Genomic DNA, 26,630 nt, shown 5'->3' on the forward strand with positions numbered 1-26,630 from the left:
GAGAGCAGAGGGAGAGAGAGAGAGCAGAGAACAGAGAGAGAGAGCAGGCTGAGAAAGCAAAGAGAGAGTGAGAGAGCATAGAGTGAGAGCAGAGAGAGAGCAGAGAAAAGAGAGAGCAGAAGAGCAGAGGGAGAGAGAGCAGAGAGAGAGAGAGCAGGCTGAGAGAGCAGAGAGGGAGAGAGAGCAGAGAGAGAGAGAGAGCAGGCTGAGAGAGCAGAGGGAGAGAGAGAGTAGGCTGAGAGAGCAGAGAGAGAAAGCAGGCTGAGAAAGCAAAGAGAGAGCAGAGAGAAGAGAGAGGGCAGAGAGAACAGAGCAGAAAGAGCAGAGAACAGAGAGAAGAGAGAGCAGAGAGAGAGAAAAGAGAGGGCAGAGAGAGCAGAGCGAGAGCAGAGGATAGAGAGAGCAGAGATAGACAGCAGAGAGAGCAGAGAGAGACAGCAGAGAGAGAGAGCAGAGTGAGAGAGAACAGAGAAGGCATAGAGAGAGCAGAGTGAGAGAGAAAGAGCAGAGGGCAGAAGGCAGAGAGAGCTGAGCGAGCTGAGCACAGAGAGAGCATAGAGAGAGAGCAGAGAGAGAGAGAGAGAGGGGAGAGGGCAGAGTGAAAGAGAGAGCAGAGACCAGAGAGAGAGCAGGCTGAGAAAGCAAAGAGAGAGCAGAGAGCGAGAGAGAGCAGGGAGGGAGAGAGCAGAGAGAAGAGAGAGGGCAGAGAGAGCAAGAGAGAGCAGCGCGAGAGAACAGAGAGAGCGAGAGAGAGCAGAGAAAAGAGAGAACAGCAGAGCAGAGAGCAGAGAGAGCAGAGAGAGAAGAGGGCAGAGAGAGCAGAGAACAGAGAGAGCAGGCTGAGAAAGCAAAGAGAGAGCAGAGAGAGAGCAGAGAAAACAGAGAGAACAGAGCAGAGAGAGCAGAGGGAGAGAGAGCAGAGAACAGAGAGACGAGAGAGGAGAGAGAGAAAGAGCAGAGGACAGAGAGAGCAGAGATAGACAGCAGAGAGAGCAGAGAGAGTGAGAGAGGGCAGAGAGAGGGCAGAGAGAGAGCAGAGAGAGAACAGAGAGAGAAGAGAGAGAGCAAGCAGAGAGAGCAGAGCATAGAGCAGAGCATAGAGAAAAGTGAGAGCAGAGAGCAGGGAGAGCAGAGCAGAGAGAGCAGAGAACAGAGAGAGAGAGAGCAGAGGGAGAGACAGAGAGCAGATAGAAAAAGTAGAGAGAGAGCAGAGGGCAGAGGGAGAGTAGAGAGAGCAGAGAGAGATATCAGGGAGAGCAGAGCAGAGAGAGCAGAGAACAGAGAGAGAGAGAGTGCTGAGAGAGCAATAGAGAGCAGAGAGAAAGCAGAGAGAGAGTGAGAGAGCATAGAGTGAGAGAGCAGAGAGAAAGCAGAGAAAAGACAGAACAGCAGAGCAGACAGAGAGCAGGCTGAGAGAGAAGAGAGAGCAGAGAGCGAGAGAGAGCAGGGAGGGAGAGAGCAGAGAGAGAGAGCAGAGAGTGAGAGATAGAGCAGAGAGAAGAGAGAGGGCAGAGAGAAGAGAGAGCAATAGAGAGCAGAGAGCGGAGAGCAGGCTGAGAAATAAAAGAGAGAGTGAGAGAGAAGCGAGAGCAGAGAAAAGAGAGAGAGCAGATAGCAGGCTGAGAGAGAAGAGAGAGGGCAGAGAAAAGAGAGAGAGCAGAGAGATAGAGCAGAGAGAGAGTAGAGTGAGAGAGAACAGAGGGCAGAGAGAGCAGAGAAAAGAGAGAGCAGTGGGAGAGAGAGCAGAGAGTGTGTGAGAGAGCAGAGAGAGATATCAGGGAGAGCAGAGCAGAGAGAGCAGAGAACAGAGAGAGAGAGAGTGCTGAGAGAGCAATAGTGAGCAGAGAGAAAGCAGAGAGAGAGTGAGAGAGCATAGAGTGAGAGAGCAGAGAGAAAGCAGAGAAAAGACAGAACAGCAGAGCAGACAGAGAGCAGGCTGAGAGAGAAGAGAGAGCAGAGAGCGAGAGAGAGCAGGGAGGGAGAGAGCAGAGAGAGAGAGCAGAGAGTGAGAGATAGAGAAGAGAGAGGGCAGAGAGAAGAGAGAGCAATAGAGAGCAGAGAGAGCGGAGAGCAGGCTGAGAAATAAAAGAGAGAGTGAGAGAGAAGAGAGAGCAGAGAAAAGAGAGAGAGCAGATAGCAGGCTGAGAGAGAAGAGAGAGAGGGCAGAGAAAAGAGAGAGAGCAGAGAGAGAGTAGAGTGAGAGAGAACAGAGGGCAGAGAGAGCAGAGAAAAGAGAGAGCAGTGGGAGAGAGAGCAGAGAGAGCAGAGAGAGTGAACTCTGTTGCTATAGTAACCCTGCATCACAACACTCTGTTGTACAATTTGTTTAATTCTATTTCACATATTTAATTGTTTTGTATTTCATTTCATATTAGTTTCATGTTTCAACCAGTCGCAGGTTAACGTCAACCTGACAGAGGAAACGTAACATCAATAACCAAACTGTTTTCACAATTAACATGCTTTTCTTGTTTCAACTATGTTTTATTATGAAAAGTACAATATATCCTTGTATACTTGTACAACTATGGAGCGTATGTCCTTATATAATTATACAATTTGTTATTCAACATAAAAGACAACAAATTATCACATTGGTATTTTAACAGTGTTATTGTCACAATTATAGGAAGACACGCATGTGTGTGTGTGTGTGTATTTTCCGTGTGTCCACTGTGTGTGTGTGTCTGTTTCCAGTGAGTGTGTGTCCAGTGTGAGTGTGTGTGTGTCCAGTGTGTGTGTGTGTGTGTCCAGTGTGAGTGTGTGTGTCCAGTGTGAGTGTGTGTCCAGTGTGTCTGTGTGTGTGTCCAGTGAGTGTGTGTGTGTCCAGTGTGAGTGTGTGTGTGTGTCCAGTGTGTGTGTGTGTGTGTGTGTGTCCAGTGTGAGTGTGTGTGTCCTGTGTGTGTGTCCAGTGTGTGTCCAGTGTGAGTGTGTGTGTGTGTCCAGTGAGTGTGTGTGTGTGTCCAGTGTGAGTGTGTGTGTGTTTCCAGTGTGTATGTGTGTCCAGTGTGTATGTGTGTCCAGTGTGTGTGTGTGTGTCCAGTGTGAGTGTGTGTGTCCTGTGTGTGTGTCCAGTGTGTGTCCAGTGTGTGTGTGTGTGTGTGTGTGTGTGTGTGTGTGTGTCCAGTGTGTGTGTGTGTGTGTCCAGTGAGTGTGTTTGTGTCCAGTGTGTGTGTGTGTCCAGTGTGTGTGTATCTGTCCAGTGTGTCTGTGTGTGTGTCCAGTGTGAGTGTGTGTGTGTCCAGTGTGTGTGTCTGTGTGTGTCCAGTGTGAGTGTGTGTGTGTGTCCAGTGTGTGTGTGTTTGTGTGTCCAGTGTGTGTGTGTGTGTGTGTGTGTGTGTGTGTGTGTGTGTGTGTGTGTGTGTGTGTGTGTGTGTGTGTGTGTGTGTGTGTGTGTGTGTGTGTGTGTTTCAGTGTGTGTTTCAGTGTGTGTTTCAGTGTGTGTGTCCATTGTGTGTGTGTGTCCAGTGTGTGTGTGTGTCCAGTGTGTGTGTGTGTGTGTGTGTGTGTGTGTGTGTGTGTGTATCAGGTTATTATTTCAGGGACACTGAGTCACCATCACACCAAACCCAGAACCCTGGATAGAGGGGCTCAGTGAATGTGGAGGTGAATGTGATCAGGTGGGTCAGTGTGTCAGAGGAGGCTCTATAGAAGGACAGAGTGCCGGCTGACCAGTCCAGATACACTCCTACTCTGTGGGAGCTAGAGGGGGGGACGTCTATGGTAGTGGGATTATTATTGTGCCTGGCAATGTAACTGTTGTCATAGCAGCGCAGACTCCAGGACTTGTCATTGTATCCAAGACAACAGTCCTTAACCCCTCCTCTCCTGCTGATTCCTTTATATGTCACTCCTATAATAGTCCCCATTATCCCACTCCACTCTACCTCCCAGTAACAGCGCCCAGTCAGACCCTCTCTACACAGCACCTGTCCATAGTCCTCAAATCTCTCTGGGTGATCAGGATACGGCTGCTCCTCTCTCCTACATGTCACCTTTCTGTTCTCCTCAGACAGAGAGAGGCGTCTGTTTACTGTGTTTAGGTCCAGTGTGAGATCACAGACATCTGATGGATGAAACCAGACACAATATTAGAAATCATCATCATTCACATTAGAATGTTAACTCACTTTTCACTAATTCATTTAATGTAGATGTTTCTAGGTATCAAAAGGAGAAGTTAAGGTAACTGGAGACTTGTTGAATGATCATATGTTATACTGTATGGTAATATAAAACACACTTATTCCCATTAATTACACACACACACACACACACACACACACACACACACACACACACACACACACACACACACACACACACACACACACACACACACACACACATTGTCAAAGCAACTCTTTGTAAACTTTGGTGTCCCTGATTTCTGCTTCTGTAGATCTACAGCTGATATTTAATATGACCAAGTAAGTAATGATGGTGGTCTTTGACTTTGACTTAACTTGAATTAAGACTTATTCTTAGTCATATTCTTCACAGCAGTCAACACTCACATTTTCTAATCCCAGGTTTCATTCTGTTCTCTCCACCATGTTCCACACTGTAGCGGTAAGCAGAAGAACAGACAGTCATTGAGGGATACACCTGAACTCACACACACACACTGGACACACACACACACACACACACACACACACACACACACACACACACACACACACACACACACACACACACACACACACACACACACAGCATATAACTTTGTCCAAGTGGTGGTCAGAATGTTTGTCTTAACCAGCCTGATAAGTCAAACATGTCTGATATGAACATTGACATAAACCCTCTACATACTTGAGTTTCTCCAGTCTGCAGTGTGGATCCTCCAGTCCAGCAGAGAGCAGTCTGACTCCTGAGTCTCCTGGGTGATTGTAGCTCAGGTCCAGCTCTCTCAGGTGTGAGGGGTTTGAACTCAGAGCTGAGACCAGAGAAGCACAGCCTTCCTCTGTGACTAGACAGCCTGACAGCCTGCAAAGAGTCAAATCATATTAAAATCACACTGCTATTCTTTGGTGGTGAAAATAGTGGCAGTTTATTTTTTCAACATATTCAGATAAATCAGTGTCCTGAAGCCTGTCTTATCTATTCATAAATTAATGTATAATTATTAGAAATGACAAATTATCAAAGTATTGCTTGTAGAGAGAAAAATGTATAGTACAAATATTTGAGTAGACTGACCAGACCAGATTTAGATTTTATTGAGTATACAGTCCACACCATATCTATAATGACAGTGAGGTATCAGATTTAGATTGTATTGAGTATACAGTCCACACCATATCTATAATGACAGTGAGGTATCAGATTTAGATTGTATTGAGTATACAGTCCACACCATATCTATTTTGACAGTGAAGCTAACATTTTAAATGTGGCTCTATAGTCTACAGTGTTCACTCAAAATGACACAACGACTATGTTCCAGTTGAACAAGCTCCTCTAAACCTCTAGCCACTAGATGAGTCGTTTGGGAGTTGTTTAGCAGACAGCTCCTCTAAACCTCTAGCCACCAGATGAGTCGTTTGGGAGTTGTTTAGCAGCCAGCTCCTCTAAACCTCTAGCCACTAGATGAGTCTTTTGGGAGTTGTTTAGCAGCCAGCTCCTCTAAACCTCTAGCCACTAGATGAGTCTTTTGGGAGTTGTTTAGCAGACAGCTCCTCTAAACCTCTAGCCACTAGATGAGTCTTTTGGGAGTTGTTTAAGAGACAGCTTCTCTAAACTTCTTTCCACTAGATGAGTCTTTTGGGAGTTGTTTAGCAGCCAGCTCCTCTAAACCTCTAGCCACTAGATGAGTCGTTTGGGAGTTGTTTAGCAGCCAGCTCCTCTAAACCTCTAGCCACTAGATGAGTCGTTTGGGAGTTGTTTAGCAGACAGCTCCTCTAAACCTCTAGCCACTAGATGAGTCTTTTAGGAGTTGTTTAGCAGCCAGCTCTTCTAAACCTCTAGCCACTAGATGAGTCTTTTGGGAGTTGTTTAGCAGCCAGCTCCTCTAAACCTCTTGCCACTAGAGGAGTCTTTTGGGAGTTGTTTAGCAGCCAGCTCATCTAAACCTCTAGCCACTAGATGAGTCTTTTGGGAGTTGTTTAGCAGACAGCTCCTCTAAACCTCTAGCCACTAGATGAGTCTTTTGGGAGTTGTTTAAGAGACAGCTTCTCTAAACTTCTTTCCACTAGATGAGTCTTTTGGGAGTTGTTTAGCAGCCAGCTCCTCTAAACCTCTAGCCACTAGATGAGTCGTTTGGGAGTTGTTTAGCAGCCAGCTCCTCTAAACCTCTAGCCACTAGGTGAGTCTTTTGGGAGTTGTTTAGCAGCCAGCTCCTCTAAACCTCTAGCCACTAGATTAATATTTTGGGAGTTGTTTAGCAGCCAGCTCCTCTAAACCTCTAGCCACTAGATGAGTCTTTTGGGAGTTGTTTAGCAGCCAGCTCCTCTAAACCTCTAGCCACTAGATGAGTCGTTTGGGAGTTGTTTAGCAGCCAGCTCCTCTAAACCTCTTGCCACTAGAGGAGTCTTTTGGGAGTTGTTTAGCAGCCAGCTCATCTAAACCTCTAGCCACTAGATGAGTCGTTTGGGAGTTGTTTAGCAGACAGCTCCTCTAAACCTCTAGCCACTAGATGAGTCTTTTGGGAGTTGTTTAGCAGCCAGCTCCTCTAAACCTCTAGCCACTAGATGAGTCTTTTGGGAGTTGTTTAGCAGACAGCTCCTCTAAACCTCTAGCCACTAGATGAGTCTTTTGGGAGTTGTTTAAGAGACAGCTTCTCTAAACTTCTTTCCACTAGATGAGTCTTTTGGGAGTTGTTTAGCAGCCAGCTCCTCTAAACCTCTGGCCACTAGATGAGTCGTTTGGGAGTTGTTTAGCAGCCAGCTCCTCTAAACCTCTAGCCACTAGATGAGTCGTTTGGGAGTTGTTTAGCAGACAGCTCCTCTAAACCTCTAGCCACTAGATGAGTCTTTTAGGAGTTGTTTAGCAGCCAGCTCTTCTAAACCTCTAGCCACTAGATGAGTCTTTTGGGAGTTGTTTAGCAGCCAGCTCCTCTAAACCTCTTGCCACTAGAGGAGTCTTTTGGGAGTTGTTTAGCAGCCAGCTCATCTAAACCTCTAGCCACTAGATGAGTCGTTTGGGAGTTGTTTAGCAGACAGCTCCTCTAAACCTCTAGCCACTAGATGAGTCTTTTGGGAGTTGTTTAGCAGCCAGCTCCTCTAAACCTCTAGCCACTAGATGAGTCTTTTGGGAGTTGTTTAGCAGACAGCTCCTCTAAACCTCTAGCCACTAGATGAGTCTTTTGGGAGTTGTTTAAGAGACAGCTTCTCTAAACTTCTTTCCACTAGATGAGTCTTTTGGGAGTCGTTTAGCAGCCAGCTCCTCTAAACCTCTAGCCACTAGATGAGTCGTTTGGGAGTTGTTTAGCAGCCAGCTTCTCTAAACCTCTAGCCACTAGGTGAGTCTTTTGGGAGTTGTTTAGCAGACAGCTCCTCTAAACCTCTAGCCACTAGATGAGTCGTTTGGGAGTTGTTTAGCAGCCAGCTCCTCTAAACCTCTAGCCACTAGGTGAGTCTTTTGGGAGTTGTTTAGCAGACAGGTCCTCTAAACCTCTAGCCACTAGATGAGTCGTTTGGGAGTTGTTTAGCAGACAGCTCCTCTAAACCTCTAGCCGCTAGATGAGTCTTTTGGGAGTTGTTTAGCAGACAGCTCCTCTAAACATCTAGCCACTAGATGAGTTGTTTGGGAGTTGTTTAGCAGCCAGCTCCTCTAAACCTCTAGCCACTAGGTGAGTCTTTTGGGAGTTGTTTAGCAGACAGCTCCTCTAAACCTCTAGCCACTAGATGAATCTTTTGGGAGTTGTTTAGCAGCCAGCTCCTCTAAACCTCTAGCCACTAGATGAGTCGTTTGGGAGTTGTTTAGCAGCCAGCTCCTCTAAACCTCTAGCCACTAGGTGAGTCTTTTGGGAGTTGTTTAGCAGACAGCTCCTCTAAACCTCTAGCCACTAGATGAGTCGTTTGGGAGTTGTTTAGCAGCCAGCTCCTCTAAACCTCTAGCCACTAGGTGAGTCTTTTGGGAGTTGTTTAGCAGACAGCTCCTCTAAACCTCTAGCCACTAGATGAGTCGTTTGGGAGTTGTTTAGCAGACAGCTCCACTAAACCTCTAGCCACTAGATGAGTCGTTTGGGAGTTGTTTAGCAGACAGCTCCTCTAAACCTCTTGCCACTAGATGAGTCGTTTGGGAGTTGTTTAGCAGACAGCTCCTCTAAACCTCTAGCCACTAGATGAGTCGTTTGGGAGTTGTTTAGCAGACAGCTCCTCTAAACCTCTAGCCACTAGATGAGTCTTTTGGGAGTTGTTTAGCAGCCAGCTCCTCTAAACCTCTAGCCACTAGATGAATCTTTTGGGAGTTGTTTAGCAGCCAGCTCCTCTAAACCTCTAGCCACTAGATGAGTCGTTTGGGAGTTGTTTAGCATACAGCTCCTCTAAACCTCTAGCCACTAGATGAGTCTTTTAGGAGTTGTTTAGCAGCCAGCTCTTCTAAACCTCTAGCCACTAGATGAGTCTTTTGGGAGTTGTTTAGCAGCCAGCTCCTCTAAACCTCTAGCCACTAGATGAGTCTTTTGGGAGTTGTTTAGCAGCCAGCTCCTCTAAACCTCTAGCCACTAGATGAGTCTTTTGGGAGTTGTTTAGCAGCCAGCTCCTCTAAACCTCTAGCCACTAGACAAGTCTTTTGGGAGTTGTTTAGCAGACAGCTCCTCTAAACCTCTAGCCACTAGATGAGTCGTTTGGGAGTTGTTTAGCAGACAGCTCCTCTAAACCTCTAGCCACTAGATGAGTCTTTTGGGAGTTGTTTAGCAGCCAGCTCCTCTAAACCTCTAGCCACTAGGTGAGTCTTTTGGGAGTTGTTTAGCAGAAAGCTCCTCTAAACCTCTAGCCACTAGATGAGTCGTTTGGGAGTTGTTTAGCAGACAGCTCCTCTAAACCTCTAGCCACTAGATGAGTCGTTTGGGAGTTGTTTAGCAGACAGCTCCTCTAAACCTCTAGCCACTAGATGAGTCTATTAGGAGTTGTTTAGCAGCCAGCTCCTCTAAACCTCTAGCCACTAGATGAGTTGTTTGGGAGTTGTTTAGCATCCAGCTCCTCTAAACCTCTTGCCACTAGGTGAGGCTTTTGGGAGTTGTTTAGCAGACAGCTCCTCTAAACCTCTAGCCGCTAGACGAGTCTTTTGGGAGTTGTTTAGCAGACAGCTCCTCTAAACCTCTAGCCACTAGATGAGTTGTTTGGGAGTTGTTTAGCAGCCAGCTCCTCTAAACCTCTAGCCACTAGGTGAGTCTTTTGGGAGTTTTTTAGCAGACAGCTCCTCTAAACCTCTAGCCACTAGATGAATCTTTTGGGAGTTGTTTAGCAGCCAGCTCCTCTAAACCTCTAGCCACTAGATGAGTCTTTTGGGAGTTGTTTAGCAGCCAGCTCCTCTAAACCTCTAGCCACTAGATGAGTCGTTTGGGAGTTGTTTAGCAGCCAGCTCCTCTAAACCTCTAGCCACTAGGTGAGTCTTTTGGGAGTTGTTTAGCAGACAGCTCCTCTAAACATCTAGCCACTAGATGAGTCTTTTGGGAGTTGTTTAGCAGCCAGCTCCTCTAAACCTCTAGCCACTAGATGAGTCTTTTAGGAGTTGTTTAGCAGCCAGCTCTTCTAAACCTCTAGCCACTAGATGAGTCTTTTGGGAGTTGTTTAGCAGCCAGCTCCTCTAAACCTCTAGCCACTAGATGAGTCGTTTGGGAGTTGTTTAGCAGACAGCTCCTCTAAACCTCTTGCCACTAGATGAGTCGTTTGGGAGTTGTTTAGCAGACAGCTCCTCTAAACCTCTAGCCACTAGATGAGTCGTTTGGGAGTTGTTTAGCAGACAGCTCCTCTAAACCTCTAGCCACTAGATGAGTCTTTTGGGAGTTGTTTAGCAGCCAGCTCCTCTAAACCTCTAGCCACTAGATGAATCTTTTGGGAGTTGTTTAGCAGCCAGCTCCTCTAAACCTCTAGCCACTAGATGAGTCGTTTGGGAGTTGTTTAGCAGCCAGCTCCTCTAAACCTCTTGCCACTAGATGAGTCGTTTGGGAGTTGTTTAGCAGACAGCTCCTCTAAACCTCTAGCCACTAGACGAGTCTTTTGGGAGTTGTTTAGCAGACAGCCCCTCTAAACCTCTAGCCACTAGATGAGTCGTTTGGGAGTTGTTTAGCAGACAGCTCCTCTAAACCTCTAGCCACTAGATGAGTCGTTTGGGAGTTGTTTAGCAGACAGCTCCTCTAAACCTCTAGCCACTAGATGAGTCTTTTGGGAGTTGTTTAGCAGCCAGCTCCTCTAAACCTCTAGCCACTAGGTGAGTCTTTTGGGAGTTGTTTAGCAGAAAGCTCCTCTAAACCTCTAGCCACTAGATGAGTCGTTTGGGAGTTGTTTAGCAGACAGCTCCTCTAAACCTCTAGCCACTAGATGAGTCTTTTAGGAGTTGTTTAGCAGCCAGCTCTTCTAAACCTCTAGCCACTAGATGAGTCTTTTGGGAGTTGTTTAGCAGCCAGCTCCTCTAAACCTCTAGCCACTAGATGAGTCGTTTGGGAGTTGTTTAGCAGCCAGCTCCTCTAAACCTCTTGCCACTAGATGAGTCGTTTGGAAGTTGTTTAGCAGACAGCTCCTCTAAACCTCTAGCCACTAGATGAGTCGTTTGGGAGTTGTTTAGCAGCCAGCTCCTCTAAACCTCTAGCCACTAGATGAGTCGTTTGGGAGTTGTTTAGCAGCCAGCTCCTCTAAACCTCTAGCCACTAGACGAGTCTTTTGGGAGTTGTTTAGCAGACAGCTCCTCTAAACCTCTAGCCACTAGATGAGTCGTTTGGGAGTTGTTTAGCAGACAGCTCCTCTAAACCTCTAGCCACCAGATGAGTCTTTTGGGAGTTGTTTAGCAGCCAGCTCCTCTAAACCTCTAGCCACTAGGTGAGTCTTTTGGGAGTTGTTTAGCAGCCAGCTCCTCTAAACCTCTAGCCACTAGGTGAGTCTTTTGGGAGTTGTTTAGCAGCCAGCTCCTCTAAACCTCTAGCCACTAGATGAGTCTTTAGGCACTATTCCAGTTCTTTAAGGGACACACCCACCTTATTGAGACACATTTTTGGCCAATGTCTTTGACTTCCTCAAACACTCAATTCTTCATCCAATTACTGAGCTCATCTAGTTTAGCTGAGTCAAATGAAATATCTGTTGTTTCAAGTACATCATCATTTTGAATGTCATTCTGTTTTTCGTCATTTTCCATTGGTTGAAATCTGATAAGTGACAGGTCAGCTGACCCTGTTGTACCAGAAGTTGTAGCTGGTTCAGAGTTCTGCAAGTTGGACCAGTTCTGGTGTTTCGGTAAAAAGGAAAACAACACATATATCCCTGTGTTTCCCTGGTGTATATATCCATGTGTTTCCCTGGTGTATATATCCCTGTGTATATATCCCTGTGTTTCCCTGGTGTATATATCCCTGTGTTTCCCTGGTGTATATATCCCTGTGTTTCCCTGGTGTATATATCCCTGTGTTTCCCTGGTGTATATATCCCTGTGTTTCCCTGGTGTATATATCCCTGTGTTTCCCTGGTGTATATATCCCTGTGTTTCCCTGGTGTATATAACCCTGTGTTTCCCTGGTGTATATATCCCTGTGTTTCCCTGGTGTATATAACCCTGTGTTTCCCTGGTGTATATATCCCTGGTGTATATATCCCTGTGTTTCCCTGGTGTATATATCCCTGTGTTTCCCTGGTGTATATATCCCTGGTGTATATATCCCTGTGTTTCCCTGGTGTATATATCCCTGTGTTTCCCTGGTGTATATATCCCTGGTGTATATATCCCTGTGTTTCCCTGGTGTATATATCCCTGTGTTTCCCTGGTGTATATATCCCTGTGTTTCCCTGGTGTATATATCCCTGTGTTTCCCTGGTGTATATAACCCTGTGTTTCCCTGGTGTATATATCCCTGTGTTTCCCTGGTGTATATAACCCTGTGTTTCCCTGGTGTATATATCCCTGTGTTTCCCTGGTGTATATATCCCTGTGTTTCCCTGGTGTATATATCCCTGTGTTTCTCTGGTGTATATATCCCTGTGTTTCCCTGGTGTATATATCCCTGTGTTTCCCTGGTGTATATATCCCTGTGTTTCCCCGTGTATATATCCCTGTGTTTCTCTGGTGTATATATCCCTTTGATTCCCTGGTGTATATATCCCTGGTGTATATATCCCTGTGTTTCCCTGGTGTATATATCCCTGTGTTTCCCTGGTGTATATATCCCTGTGTTTCCCTGGTGTATATATCCCTGTGTTTCCCCGTGTATATATCCCTGTGTTTCCCTGGTGTATATATCCCTGTGTTTCCCTGGTGTATATATCCCTGTGTTTCCCTGGTGTATATATCCCTGTGTTTCCCTGGTGTATATATCCCTGTGTTTCTCTGGTGTATATATCCCTGTGTTTCCCTGGTGTATATATCCCTGTGTTTCCCTGGTGTATATATCCCTGTGTTTCCCCGTGTATATATCCCTGTGTTTCCCTGGTGTATATATCCCTGTGTTTCCCTGGTGTATATATCCCTGTGTTTCCCTGGTGTATATATCCCTGTGTCTCCCTGGTGTATATATCCCTGTGTTTCCCTGGTGTATATATCCCTGTGTTTCCCTGGTGTATATATCCCTGTGTTTCCCTGGTGTATATATCCCCGTGTTTCCCTGGTGTATATATCCCTGGTGTATATATCCCTGTGTTTACCTGGTGTATATATCCCTGTGTTTCCCTGGTGTATATATCCCTGTGTTTCCCTGGTGTATATATCCCTAAGTTTCTCTGGTGTATATATCCCTGTGTTTCCCTGGTGTATATATCCCTGTGTTTCCCTGGTGTATATATCCCTGTGTTTCCCTGGTGTATATATCCCTGTGTTTCCCTGGTGTATATATCCCTGTGTTTCCCTGGTGTATATATCCCTGTGTTTCCCTGGTGTATATATCCCTGGTGTATATATCCCCGTGTTTCCCTGGTGTATATATCCCTGGTGTATATATCCCTGTGTCTCCCTGGTGTATATATCCCTGTGATTCCCTGGTGTATATATCCCTGGTGTATATATCCCTGTGTCTCCCTGGTGTATATATCCCTGTGATTCCCTGGTGTATATATCCCTGGTGTATATATCCCTGTGTCTCCCTGGTGTATATATCCCTGTGTTTCCCTGGTGTATATATCCCTGGTGTATATATCCCTGTGTCTCCCTGGTGTATATATCCCTGTGATTCCCTGGTGTATATATCCCTGTGTTTACCTGGTGTATATATCCCTGTGTTTCCCTGGTGTATATATCCCTGTGTTTCCCTGGTGTATATATCCCTGTGTTTCCCTGGTGTATATATCCCTGTGTTTCCCTGGTGTATATATCCCTGTGTTTCCCTGGTGTATATATCCCTGTGTTTCCTCTGTGTATAAATCCCTGTGTTTCCCTGGTGTATTTATCCCTGTGTTTCCCTGGTATATATATCCCTGTGTTTCCCTGGTGTATATATCCCTGTGTTTCCCTGGTGTATATATCCCTGTGTTTCCCTGGTGTATATATCCCTGTGTTTCCCTGGTGTATATATCCCTGTGTTTCCCTGGTGTATATATCCCTGGTGTATATATCCCTGTGTCTCCCTGGTGTATATATCCCTGTGTTTCCCTGGTGCATATATCCCTGTGTTTCCCTGGTGCATATATCCCTGTGTTCCCCAGGTGTATATATCCCTGTGTTTCCCTGGTGTATATATCCCTGTGTTTCCCTGGTGTATATATCCCTGTGTTTCCCTGGTGTATATATCCCTGTGTTTCCCTGGTGTATATATCCCTGTGTTTCCCTGGTGTATATATCTCTGGTGTATACATCCCTGGTGTATATATCCCTGTGTTTCCCTGGTGTATATATCCCTGGTGTATATATCCCTGTGTTTCCCTGGTGTATATATCCCTGTGTTTCCCTGGTGTATATATACCTGTGTTTCCCTGGTGCATATATCCCTGTGTTTCCCTGGTGTATTTATCCCTGTGTTTCCCTGGTGTATATATCCCTGGTGTATATATCCCTGTGTTTCCCTGGTGTATATATCCCTGTGTTTCCCTGGTGTATATATACCTGTGTTTCCCTGGTGCATATATCCCTGTGTTTCCCAGGTGTATATATCCCTGTGTTTCCCTGGTGTATATATCCATGTGTTTCCCTGGTGTATATATCCCTGTGTTTCCCTGGTGTATATATCCCTGTGTTTCCCTGGTGTAGATATCCCTGTGTTTCCCTGGTGTATATTTCCCTGTTGTATATATCCCTGTGTTTCCCTGGTGTATACATCCCTGTGTTTCCCTGGTGCATATATCCCTGTGTTTCCCTGGTGTATATATCCCTGTGTTTCCCAGGTGTATATATCCCTGTGTTTCCCTGGTGTATATATCCATGTGTTTCCCTGGTGTATATATCCCTGTGTTTCCCTGGTGTATATATCCCTGTGTTTCCCTGGTGTAGATATCCCTGTGTTTCCCTGGTGTATATTTCCCTGTTGTATATATCCCTGTGTTTCCCTGGTGTATATTTCCCTGTTGTATATATCCCTGTGTTTCCCTGGTGTATATATCCCTGTGTTTCCCTGGTGTATATATCCCTGTGTTTCCCTGGTGTATTTATCCCTGTGTTTCCCTGGTGTATATATCCCTGTGTTTCCCTGGTGTATATATCCCTGTGTTTCCCTGGTGTATATATCCCTGTGTTTCCCTGGTGTATATATCCCTGTGTTTCCCTGGTGTATATATCCCTGTGTTTCGCTGGTGTATATATACCTGTGTTTCCCTGGTGTATATATCCCTGTGTTTCCCTGGTGTATATATCCATGTGTTTCCCTGGTGTATATATCCATGTGTTTCCCTGGTGTATATATCCCTGTGTTTCCCTGGTGTATATATCCCTGTGTTTCCCTGGTGCATATATCCCTGTGTTTCCCAGGTGTATATATCCATGTGTTTCCCTGGTGTATATATCCCTGTGTTTCCCTGGTGTATATATCCCTGGTGTATATATCCCTGTGTTTCCCTGGTGTATATATCCCTGTGTTTCCCTGGTGTATATATCCCTGTGTTTCCCTGGTGTAGATATCCCTGTGTTTCCCTGGTGTATATTTCACTGGTGTATATATCCCTGTGTTTCCCAGGTGTATATATCCCTGTGTTTCCCTGGTGTATATATCCCTGGTGTATATATCCCTGTGTTTCCCTGGTGTATATATCCCTGTGTTTCCCTGGTGTATATATACCTGTGTTTCCCTGGTGTATATATCCCTGTGTTTCCCTGGTGTATATATCCATGTGTTTCCCTGGTGTATATATCCCTGTGTTTCCCTGGTGTATATATCCATGTGTTTCCCTGGTGTATATATCCCTGTGTTTCCCTTGTGTATATATCCCTGTGTTTCCCTGGTGTATATATCCCTGTGTTTCCCTGGTGTATATATCCCTGTGTTTCCCTGGTGTATATATCCCTGGTGTATATATCCCTGTGTTTCCCTGGTGTATATATCCCTGTGTTTCCCTGGTGTATATATCCCTGTGTTTCCCTGGTGTATATATTCCTGGTGTATATATCCCTGTGTTTCCCTGGTGTATTTATCCCTGTGTTTCCCTGGTGTATTTATCCCTGTGTTTCCCTGGAGTATATATCCCTGTGTTTCCCTGGTGTATATATCCCTGTGTTTCCCTGGTGTTTATATCCCTGTGTTTCCCTGGTGTATATATCCCTGTGTTTCCCTGGTGTACATATCCCTGTGTTTCCCTGGTGTATATATCCCTGTGTTTCCCTGGTGTATATACAGTGAGGGAAAAAAGTATTTGATCCCCTGCTGATTTTGTACGTTTGCCCACTGACAAAGATATGATCAGTCTATAATTTTAATGGTAGGTTTATTTGAACAGTGAGAGACAGAATAACAACAAAAATATCCAGAAAAATGCATGTCAAAAATGTTATAAATTGATTTGCATTTTAATGAGGGAAATAAGTATTTGACCCCTTCTCAATCAAAAAGATTTCTGGCTCCCAGGTGTCTTTCATACAGGTAACGAACGGAGATTAGGAGCACACTCTTAAAGGGAGTGCTCCTAATCTCAGTTTCTTACCTGTATAAAAGATACCTGTCCACAGAAGCAATCAATCAATCAGATTCCAAACTCTCCACCATGGCCAAGACCAAAGAGCTCTCCAAGGATGTCAGGGACAAGATTGTAGACCTACACAAGGCTGGAATGGGCTACAAGACCATCGCCAAGCAGCTTGGTGAGAAGGTGACAACAGTTTCTGTGATTATTCGCAAATGGAAGAAACACAAAAGACCTGTCAATCTCCCTCAGCCTGGGGCTCCATGCAAGATCTCACCTCGTGAAGTTGCAATGATCATGAGAACGGTGAGGAATCAGCCCAGAACTACACAGGAGGATCTTGTCAATGATCTCAAGGCAGCTGGGACCATAGTCATCAAGAAAACAATTGGTAACACACTATGCCGTGAAGGACTGAAATCCTACAGCGCCCGCAAGGTCCCCCTGCTCAAGAAAGCACATATACATGCCCGTCTGAAGTTTGCCAATGAACATCTGAATGATTCAGAGGACAACTGGGTGAACGTGTTGTGGTCAGATGAGACCAAAATGGAGTTCTTTGGCTTCAACCCAACTTGCCGTGTTTGGAGGAGGAGGAATGCTGCCTATGACCCCAAGAAACCATCCCCACCGTCAAACATGGAGGTGGAAACATTATGCTTTGGGGGTGTTTTTCTGCTAAAGGGACAGGACAACTTCACCGCATCAAAGGGACGATGGACGGGGCCATGTACCGTCAAATCTTGGGTGAAAACCTCCTTCCCTCAGCCAGGGTATTGAAAATGGGTCGTGGATGGGTATTCCAGCATGACAATGACCCAAAACACACGGCCAAGGCAACAAAGGAGTGGCTCAAGAAGAAGCACATTAAGGTCCTGGAGTGGCCTAGCCAGTATCCAGACCTTAATCCCATAGAAAATCTGTGGAGGGAGCTGAAGGTTCGAGTTGCCAAACGTCAGCCTCAAAACCTTAATGACTTGAAGAAGATCTGCAAAGAGGAGTGGGACAAAATCCCTCCTGAGATGTGTGCAAACCTGGTGGCCAACTACAAGAAACGTCTGACCTCTGTGATTGCCAACAAGGGTTTTGCCACCAAGTACTAAGTCATGTTTTGCAGAGGGGTCAAATACTTATTTCCCTCATTAAAATGCAAATCAATTCATAACATTTTTGACATGCGTTTTTCTGGATTTTTTTGTTGATATTCTGTCTCTCACTGTTCAAATAAACCTACCATTAAAATTATAGACTGATCATTTCTTTGTCAGTGGGCAAACGTACAAAATCAGCAGGGGATCAAATACTTTTTTCCCTCACTGTATCCCTGTGTTTCCCTGGTGTATATATCCCTGTGTTTCCCTGGTGTATATATCCCTGTGTTTCCCTGGTGTATTTATCCCTGTGTTTCCCTGGTGTATATATCCCTGTGTTTTCAGTTCGTCTTGTATGTTTTTCAAGTCAACCAGCGTCCTGCTTCTTTTCTCTTTTGACGTCCAGGTTTTTGTCCCTTTCCTGATTTCTGGACTCTGTACCCGCCTGACCATTCTGCCTGTCTGACCTCTAGCCTGCCTGACCATTCTGCCTGTCCTGACCTCTAGCCTGGCTGACCTCTAGCCTGCCTGACCATTCTGCCTGTCCTGACCTCTAGCCTGCCTGACCATTCTGCCTGTCCTGACCTCTAGTCTGCCTGACCTCTAGCCTGCCTGACCATTCTGCCTGTCCTGACCTCTAGCCTGCCTGACCAGTCTGCCTGTCCTGACCTCTAGCCTGCCGGACCATTCTGCTTGTCCTGACCCCTAGCCTGCCTGACCATTCTGCCTGTCCTGACCTCTAGCCTGCCTGACCTCTAGCCTGCCTGACCATTCTGCCTGTCCTGACCTCTAGCCTACCTGACCATTCTGCCTGTCCTGACCTCTAGTCTGCCTGACCTCTAGCCTGCCCTGACCTCTAGCCTGCCTGCCCTGACCTCTAGCCTGCCTGACCATTCTGCCTGTCCTGACCTCTAGCCTGCCTGACCATTCTGCCTGTCCTGACCTCTAGCCTGCCTGACCAGTCTGCCTGTCCTGACCTCTAGCCTGCCGGACCATTCTGCCTGTCCTGACCTCTAGCCTGCCTGACCATTCAGCCTGTCCCGACCTCTAGCCTGCCTGACCATTCAGCCTGTCCCGACCTCTAGCCTGCCTGACCATTCAGCCTGTCCCGACCTCTAGCCTGCCTGACCATTCTGCCTGTCCCGACCTCTAGCCTGCCGGACCATTCTGCCTGTCCTGACCTCTAGCCTGCCTGACCAGTCTGCCTGTCCTGATCTCTAGTCTGCCTGACCATTCTGCCTGTCCTGACCTCTAGCCTGCCTGACCATTCTGCCTGTCCTGACCTCTAGCCTGCCTGACCATTCTGCCTGTCCTGACCTCTAGCCTGCCTGACCATTCTGCCTGTCCTGACCTCTAGCCTGCCGGACCATTCTGCCTGTCCTGACCTCTAGCCTGCCTGACCATTCTGCCTGTCCTGACCATTCTGCCTGTCCTGACCTCTAGCCTGCCTGACCATTCTGCCTGTCCTGACCTCTAGTCTGCCTGTCCTGACCTCTAGCCTACCCTGACCTCTAGCCTGCCTGACCATTCTGCCTGTCCTGACCTCTAGCCTGCCTGACCATTCTGCCTGTCCTGACCTCTAGCCTGCCTGACCATTCTGCCTGTCCTGACCTCTAGCCTGTCTGTCCATTCTGCCTGTCCTGACCTCTAGCCTGCCTTACCATTCTGCCTGTCCTGACCTCTAGCCTGCCTGACCATTCTGCCTGTCCTGACCTCTAGCCTGCCCTGACCAGTCTACCTCTCCTGACCAGTCTGCCTGTCCTGACCTCTAGCCTGCCGGACCATTCTGCCTGTCCTGACCTCTAACCTGCCTGTCCATTCTGCCTGTCCTGACCTCTAGCCTGCCTTACCATTCTGCCTGTCCTGACCTCTAACCTGCCTGTCCATTCTGCCTGTCCTGACCTCTAGCCTGCCTTACCATTCTGCCTGTCCTGACCTCTAACCTGCCTGTCCATTCTGCCTGTCCTGACCTCTAGCCTGCCTTACCATTCTGCCTGTCCTGACCTCTAGCCTGCCCTGACCAGTCTACCTGTCCTGACCAGTCTGCCTGTCCTGACCTCTAGCCTTTCCGGACCATTCCGCCTGTCCTGACCATTCTGCCTGTCCTGACCTCTAACCTGCCTGACCATTCAGCCTGTCCTGACCTCTATCCTGCCTGACCATTCTGCCTGTCCTGACCTCTAGCCTGCCTTACCATTCTGCTTGTCCTGACCTCTAGCCTGCCGGACCATTCTGCCTGTCCTGACCTCTAGCCTGCCTGACCTCTAGCCTGCCCTGACCTCTAGCCTGCCTGTCCTGACCTCTAGCCTGCCTGACCTCTAGCCTGCCTGTCCTGACCTCTAGCCTGCCTGACCATTCTGCCTGTCCTGACCACTAGCCTGCCTGACCATTCTGCCTGTCCTGACCTTTAGCCTGCCTGCCCATTCTGCCTGTCCTGACCATTCTGCCTGTCCTGACCTCTAGCCTGCCTGACCATTCTGCCTGTCCTGACCTCTAGCCTGCCTGACCTCTATCCTGTCCTGACCTCTATCCTGTCCTGACCTCTATCCTGTCCTGACCTCTATCCTGTCCTGACCTCTATCCTGTCCTGACCTCTAGCCTGTCCTGACCTCTAGCCTGTCCTGACCTCTAGCCTGTCCTGACCTCTAGCCTGTCCTGACCTCTAGCCTGTCCTGACCTCTAGCCTGTCCTGACCTCTAGCCTGTCCTGACCTCTAGCCTGTCCTGACCTCTAGCCTGTCCTGACCTCTATCCTGTCCTGACCTCTATCCTGTCCTGACCTCTAGCCTGTCCTGACCTCTAGCCACACTGTACCTCTTGATCGTTTGCCTGTCCACGACCATATGAGGTGTCACCTTTTATTTCATTGTATTTTAATACATATCTGTTTCACCATTTAGAAAAATAGAAGCACTTTATGTATCTAGTCCCCCTATTTGAAGAAGTCATAAGTATTCTGACCAATTCACTTATAGAGTATTAAAGTAGTCAAAAGTTTAGAGTTTGGTCCCATATTCTTTGAACACAATGACTACTTCAAGCCTATGACTGCCATGATTGAGAAAGATCATGAATGAATCCTGAATAATAATGAGTGAGAAAATTACAGAGGCTACAACAAAACATAGTAACCTCTCACCATTAACCTCAAATAAAAGGTGACATTTTGTACTGTCACCTAATATGAAACATTCTACCTAAAATCCAAAATGCTGGAGCAGAGCACCAAATGTAATACTGTAAGCTTCACTGTCCAAACACATATGGTGTGGACTATGTGTGTCTGGTAAACACATGTGGATCTGGTGAACAGTTATCACTTGTTGACCAACTACAGGAATACTGACCTCAGAGTCTCCAGTTTACAGTGGGGATTCCCCAGTCCAGCAGAGAGCAGCTTCACTCCTGAATCCTTCAGGTCATTGTTACTCAGATCCAGCTCTCTCAGGTGTGAGGGGTTTGAACTGAGAACTGAGGCCAACACTTTACAGGATGTGTCTGTGAGTTTACAGTCAGTGAGTCTGCCAACACAGAAGAAATACAATGACAGACAGATTGTATTAAAATGTTACGCTTAGCTTTCCCTGCTTACACTGTAACCTGTGCACAAATAATGTGTTGGGTTTGACCTCAGAGCTGAGACCAGGGAAGCACAGCCTTCCTCTGTGACTAGACAGCCTGACAGCCTGCAAAGAGTCAAATCATATTAAAATCACACTGCTATTCTTTGGTGGTGAAAATAGTGGTAGTATATTTTTTTCAACATATTCAGATACATCAGTGTCCTGAAACCTGCCATATCTATTCATAAATTAATGTTTCATGATTAGAAATGACAAAATTTTAAAGTATTGACTGCAGAGAGAAAAAATGTATAGTACAAATATTTGAGTAGACTGACCAGACCAGTTTAAAAAACAGTATCAGTCAAAAGACAGACAGTGAGGTATCAGATTTAGATTGTATTGAGTATACAGTCCACACCATATCTATTTTGACAGTGAAGCTAACATTTTAAATGTGGCTCTATACTCCAACTTTTTGGATTTGAGATTAAATATTTCATATGAGGTGACAGTATATAATGTAACCTTTTCTTTTAGGATATTTTAATATATATCTGTTTCCCAATTTAGAAATTAAAGCACTTTATGTATCTAGTCCCCCTATTTGAAGCAGTCATAACTATTCTGACCAATTCACTCATAGTGTATTAAAGTCGTCAAAAGTTTAGTATTTGGTCTGATATTCCTTTAACGCAATGACTACATCAAGCCTGTGACTCAAACTAGTTGATTGCATTTGCAATTTGTTTCGGTTGTGTTTTGGTTTATGTTTTTCCCAATATTAAAATGGTTGATTGTGACTGGAGTAATTTTCTTTCTAAGTGAGTAGAAAACGTGTTTTTAAATACTACTAAATTAATCCTGATGATGCCATGATTAAAAAAAATCATGAATGCATCATGAATAATAATGAGTTACAGAGGCTACAACAAAACATACTAACCTCTCAAAATTAACCACAAATAAAAGGTGACATTCTGTACAGTCACCTAATATGAAACATTATATCTCAAATCCAAAATGATGGAGCAGAGCACCAAATGTAAAACTGTAAGCTTCACTGTCCAAACACATATGGTGTGGACTATGTGTGCCTGGTAAACACATGTGGATCTGGTGAACAGTTATCACTTGTTGACCAACTACAGGAATACTGACCTCAGAGTCTCCAGTTTACAGTGGGGATTCCCCAGTCCAGCAGAGAGCAGCTTCACTCCTGAATCCTTCAGGTCATTGTTACTCAGGTCCAGCTCTCTCAGGTGTGAGGTGTTTGACCTCAGAGCTGAGACCAGAGAAGCACAGCCTTCCTCTGTGACTAGACAGCCTGACAGCCTGCAAAGAGTCAAATCATATTAAAATTACACTGCTATTCTTTGGTGGTGAAAATAGTGGCAGGGATATATACACCAGGGAAACACAGGGATATATACACCAGGGAAACACAGGGATATATACACCAGGGAAACACAGGGATATATACACCAGGGAAACACAGGTATATATACACCAGGAAACACAGGTATATATACACCAGGGAAACACAGGGATATATACACCAGGGAAACACAGGGATATATACACCAGGGATATATACACCAGGGAATCACAGGGATATATACACCAGAGAAACACAGGGATATATACACCAGGGAATCACAGGGATATATACACCAGGGAAACACAGGGATATATACACCAGGGAAACACAGGGATATACACCAGGGAAACACAGGGATATATACACCAGGGAAACACAGGGATATATACACCAGGGAAACACAGGGATATATACACCAGGGAAACACAGGGATATATACAGCAGGGATATATACACCAGGGAAACACGGGGATATATACAGCAGGGAAACACAGGGATATATACACCAGGGAAACACAGGGATATATACACCAGGGAAACACAGGGATATATACACCAGGGAAACACAGGGATATATACACCAGGGATATATACACCAGGGATACACAGGGATATATACACCAGGGAAGCACAGGGATATATACACCAGGGAAACACAGGGATATATACACCAGGGAAACACAGGGATAAATACACCAGGGAAACACAGGGATATATACACCAGGGAAACACGGGGATATATACACCAGGGAAACACAGGGATATATACACCAGGGAAACACAGGGATATATACAGCAGGGAAACACAGGGATATATACACCAGGGAAACACAGGGATATATACACCAGGGAAACACAGGGATATATACACCAGGGAAACACAGGGATATATACACCAGGGAAACACAGGGATATACACACCAGGGATATATATACACCAGGGAAACACAGGGATACATACACCATGGAAACACAGGGATATATACATCAGGGAAACACAGGGATATATACACCAGGGATATATACACCAGGGAAACACAGGGATATATACACCAGGGATACACAGGGATAAGTACACCAGGGAAACACAGGGATATATACACCAGGGAAACACAGGGATATATACACCAGGGAAACACAGGGATATATACACCAGGGATATATACACCAGGGAAACACAGGGATATATACACCAGGGAAACACAGGGATATATACACCAGGGAAACACAGGGATATATACACCAGGGAAACACGGGGATATATACACCAGGGAAACACAGGGATATATACACCAGGGAAACACGGGGATATATACACCAGGGAAACACAGGGAAATATACACCAGGGAAACACAGGTATATATACACCAGGAAACACAGGGATAAATACACCAGGGAAACACAGGGATTTATACACCAGGGAAACACAGGGTTATATACACCAGGGAAACACAGGGTTATATACACCAGGGAAACACAGGGTTATATACACCAGGGAAACACAGGGATATATACACCAGGGATATATACACCAGGGAAACACAGGGATATATACACCAGGGAAACACAGGGATATATACACCAGGGAAACACGGGGATATATACACCAGGGAAACACGGGGATATAAACACCAGGGAAACACAGGGATATATACACCAGGGAAACACAGGGATATATACACCAGGGAAACACAGGGATATATACACCAGGGAAACACAGGGATATATACACCAGGGAAACACGGGGATATATCCACCAGGGATATATACACCAGGGAAACACAGGGATATATACACCAGGGAAACACGGGGATATATACACCAGGGAAACACAGGGAAATATACACCAGGGAAACACAGGTATATATACACCAGGAAACACAGGGATAAATACACCAGGGAAACACAGGGATTTATACACCAGGGAAACACAGGGTTATATACACCAGGGAAACACAGGGTTATATACACCAGGGAAACACAGGGTTATATACACCAGGGAAACACAGGGATATATACACCAGGGATATATACACCAGGGAAACACAGGGATATATACACCAGGGAAACACAGGTATATATACACCAGGGAAACACAGGGATATATACACCAGGGAAACACAGGGATATATACACCAGGGAAACACAGGGATATATACACCAGGGAAACACAGGGATAAATACACCAGGGATATATACACCAGGGAAACACAGGGATAAATACACCAGGGAAACACAGGGATAAATACACCAGGGATATATACACCAGGGAAACACAGGGATATATACACCAGGGAAACACAGGTATATATACACCAGGAAACACAGGGATAAATACACCAGGGAAACACAGGGATTTATACACCAGGGAAACACAGGGTTATATACACCAGGAAAACACAGGGTTATATACACCAGGGAAACACAGGGTTATATACACCAGGGAAACACAGGGATATATACACCAGGGATATATACACCAGGGAAACACAGGTATATATACACCAGGGAAACACAGGGATATATACACCAGGGAAACACAGGGATATATACACCAGGGAAACACAGGGATATATACACCAGGGAAACACAGGGATATATACACCAGGGAAACATATGGATATATACACCAGGGAAACATAGGGATATATACACCAGGGAAACACAGGGATATATACACCAGGGAAACACAGGGATATATACACCAGGGAAACACAGGGATATATACACCAGGGAAACACAGGGATTTATACACCAGGGATATATACACCAGGGAAACACAGGGATATATACACCAGGGATATATACACCAGGGAAACACAGGGATATATACACCAGGGAAACACAGGGATATATACACCAGGGAAACACAGGGATATATACACCAGGGAAACACAGGGATATATACACCAGGGAAACACAGGGATATATACACCAGGGAAACACAGGGATATATACACCAGGGAAACACAGGGATATATACACCAGGGAAACACGGGGATATATACACCAGGGAAACACATGGATATATACACCAGGGAAACACGGGGATATATACACCAGGGAAACACGGGGATATATACACCAGGGAAACACAGGGATATATACACCAGGGAAACACAGGGATATATACACCAGGGAAACACAGGGATATATACACCAGGGAAACACAGGGATATATACACCAGGGAAACACAGGGATATATACACCAGGGATATATACACCAGGGAAACACAGGGATATATACACCAGGGAACCACGGGGATATATACACCAGGGAAACACAGGGATACTGCCACTAACATTTTTAATGTGTCTCTATACTCCAGCATTTTGGATTTCAGATCAAAGGTTTCATATGAGGTGACAGTATATAATGTAACCTTTTATTTGAGGGTATTTTAATACATATCTGTTTCACCATTTAGAAATGAAAGCACTTTATGTATCTATTCCCCCTATTTGAAGAAGTCATAAGTATTCCGACCAATTCACTCATAGTGTATTAAAGTCGTCAAAAGTTTAGTATTTGGTCTGAAATTCCTTTAACGCAATGACTACATCAAGATTATGACTCAAACTCGTTGGTTGCATTTGCAGTTTGTTTTGGGTTGTGTTTGGCCCAATATTCAAATGGTGGATGACTGGAGTTATTTTCTTTCTCAGTGAGTAGATAAAATGTTTCTAAATACGACTAAAGTAATCCTGATGATGCCATGATTAAGAGAAATCATGAATGAATCATGAATAATAATGAGTGAGGAATTTACAGAGGCAACAACAAAACATGCTAACCTCTCACCATTAACAATCACAGAGGCTACAACAAAACATGCTAACCTCTCACCATTACCAATAACAGAGACTACAACAAAACATGCTAACCTCTCACCTTCACCAATAACAGAGGCTACAACAAAACATGCTACCCTCTCACCATTACCAATAACAGAGGCTACAACAAAACATGCTAACCTCTCACCATTACCAATAACAGAGGATACAACAAAACATGCTAACCTCTCACCATTACCAATAACAGAGGCTACAACAAAACATGCTAACCTCTCACCATTACCAATAACAGAGACTACAACAAAACATACTAACCTCCCACCATTACCAATAACAGAGACTACAACAAAACATGCTAACCTCTCACCATTACCGATAACAAAGGCTACAACAAAACATGCTAACCTCTCACCATTACCAATAACAGAGGATACAACAAAACATGCTAACCTCTCACCATTACCAATAACAGAGGCTACAACAAAACATGCTAACCTCTCACCATTACCAATAACAGAGACTACAACAAAACATGCTAACCTCTCACCATTACCAATAACAGAGGCTACAACAAAACATGCTAACCTCTCACCATTACCAATAACAGAGG

The 26,630-nt window shown here is 45.4% G+C and overlaps 1 protein-coding gene across 2 annotated transcripts in view; it reads right to left on the reverse strand.

Annotated features, from left to right (window-relative positions):
- Positions 1 to 2,463: 2,463 nt before the first annotated feature.
- The window catches only part of LOC129833878 (NACHT, LRR and PYD domains-containing protein 12-like), a 63,622-nt gene continuing 39,455 nt past the window's right edge, over positions 2,464 to 26,630 (reverse strand). For both annotated transcript variants that reach the window (XM_055898724.1, XM_055898723.1), the window contains exons 9-13: positions 22,005 to 22,178; positions 20,628 to 20,801; positions 4,819 to 4,992; positions 4,518 to 4,564; positions 2,464 to 4,066 (exon numbers count right to left, since the gene is read on the reverse strand). In XM_055898724.1, the coding sequence (XP_055754699.1) occupies positions 3,534 to 4,066; positions 4,518 to 4,564; positions 4,819 to 4,992; positions 20,628 to 20,801; positions 22,005 to 22,178 (1,102 nt within the window). In that variant the 3' untranslated portion in view covers positions 2,464 to 3,533. The remainder of the gene's footprint in view (positions 4,067 to 4,517; positions 4,565 to 4,818; positions 4,993 to 20,627; positions 20,802 to 22,004; positions 22,179 to 26,630) is intronic.

Source organism: Salvelinus fontinalis, chromosome 34 (assembly GCF_029448725.1).
Source record: "Salvelinus fontinalis isolate EN_2023a chromosome 34, ASM2944872v1, whole genome shotgun sequence".
Classification (NCBI taxonomy): domain Eukaryota; kingdom Metazoa; phylum Chordata; class Actinopteri; order Salmoniformes; family Salmonidae; genus Salvelinus; species Salvelinus fontinalis.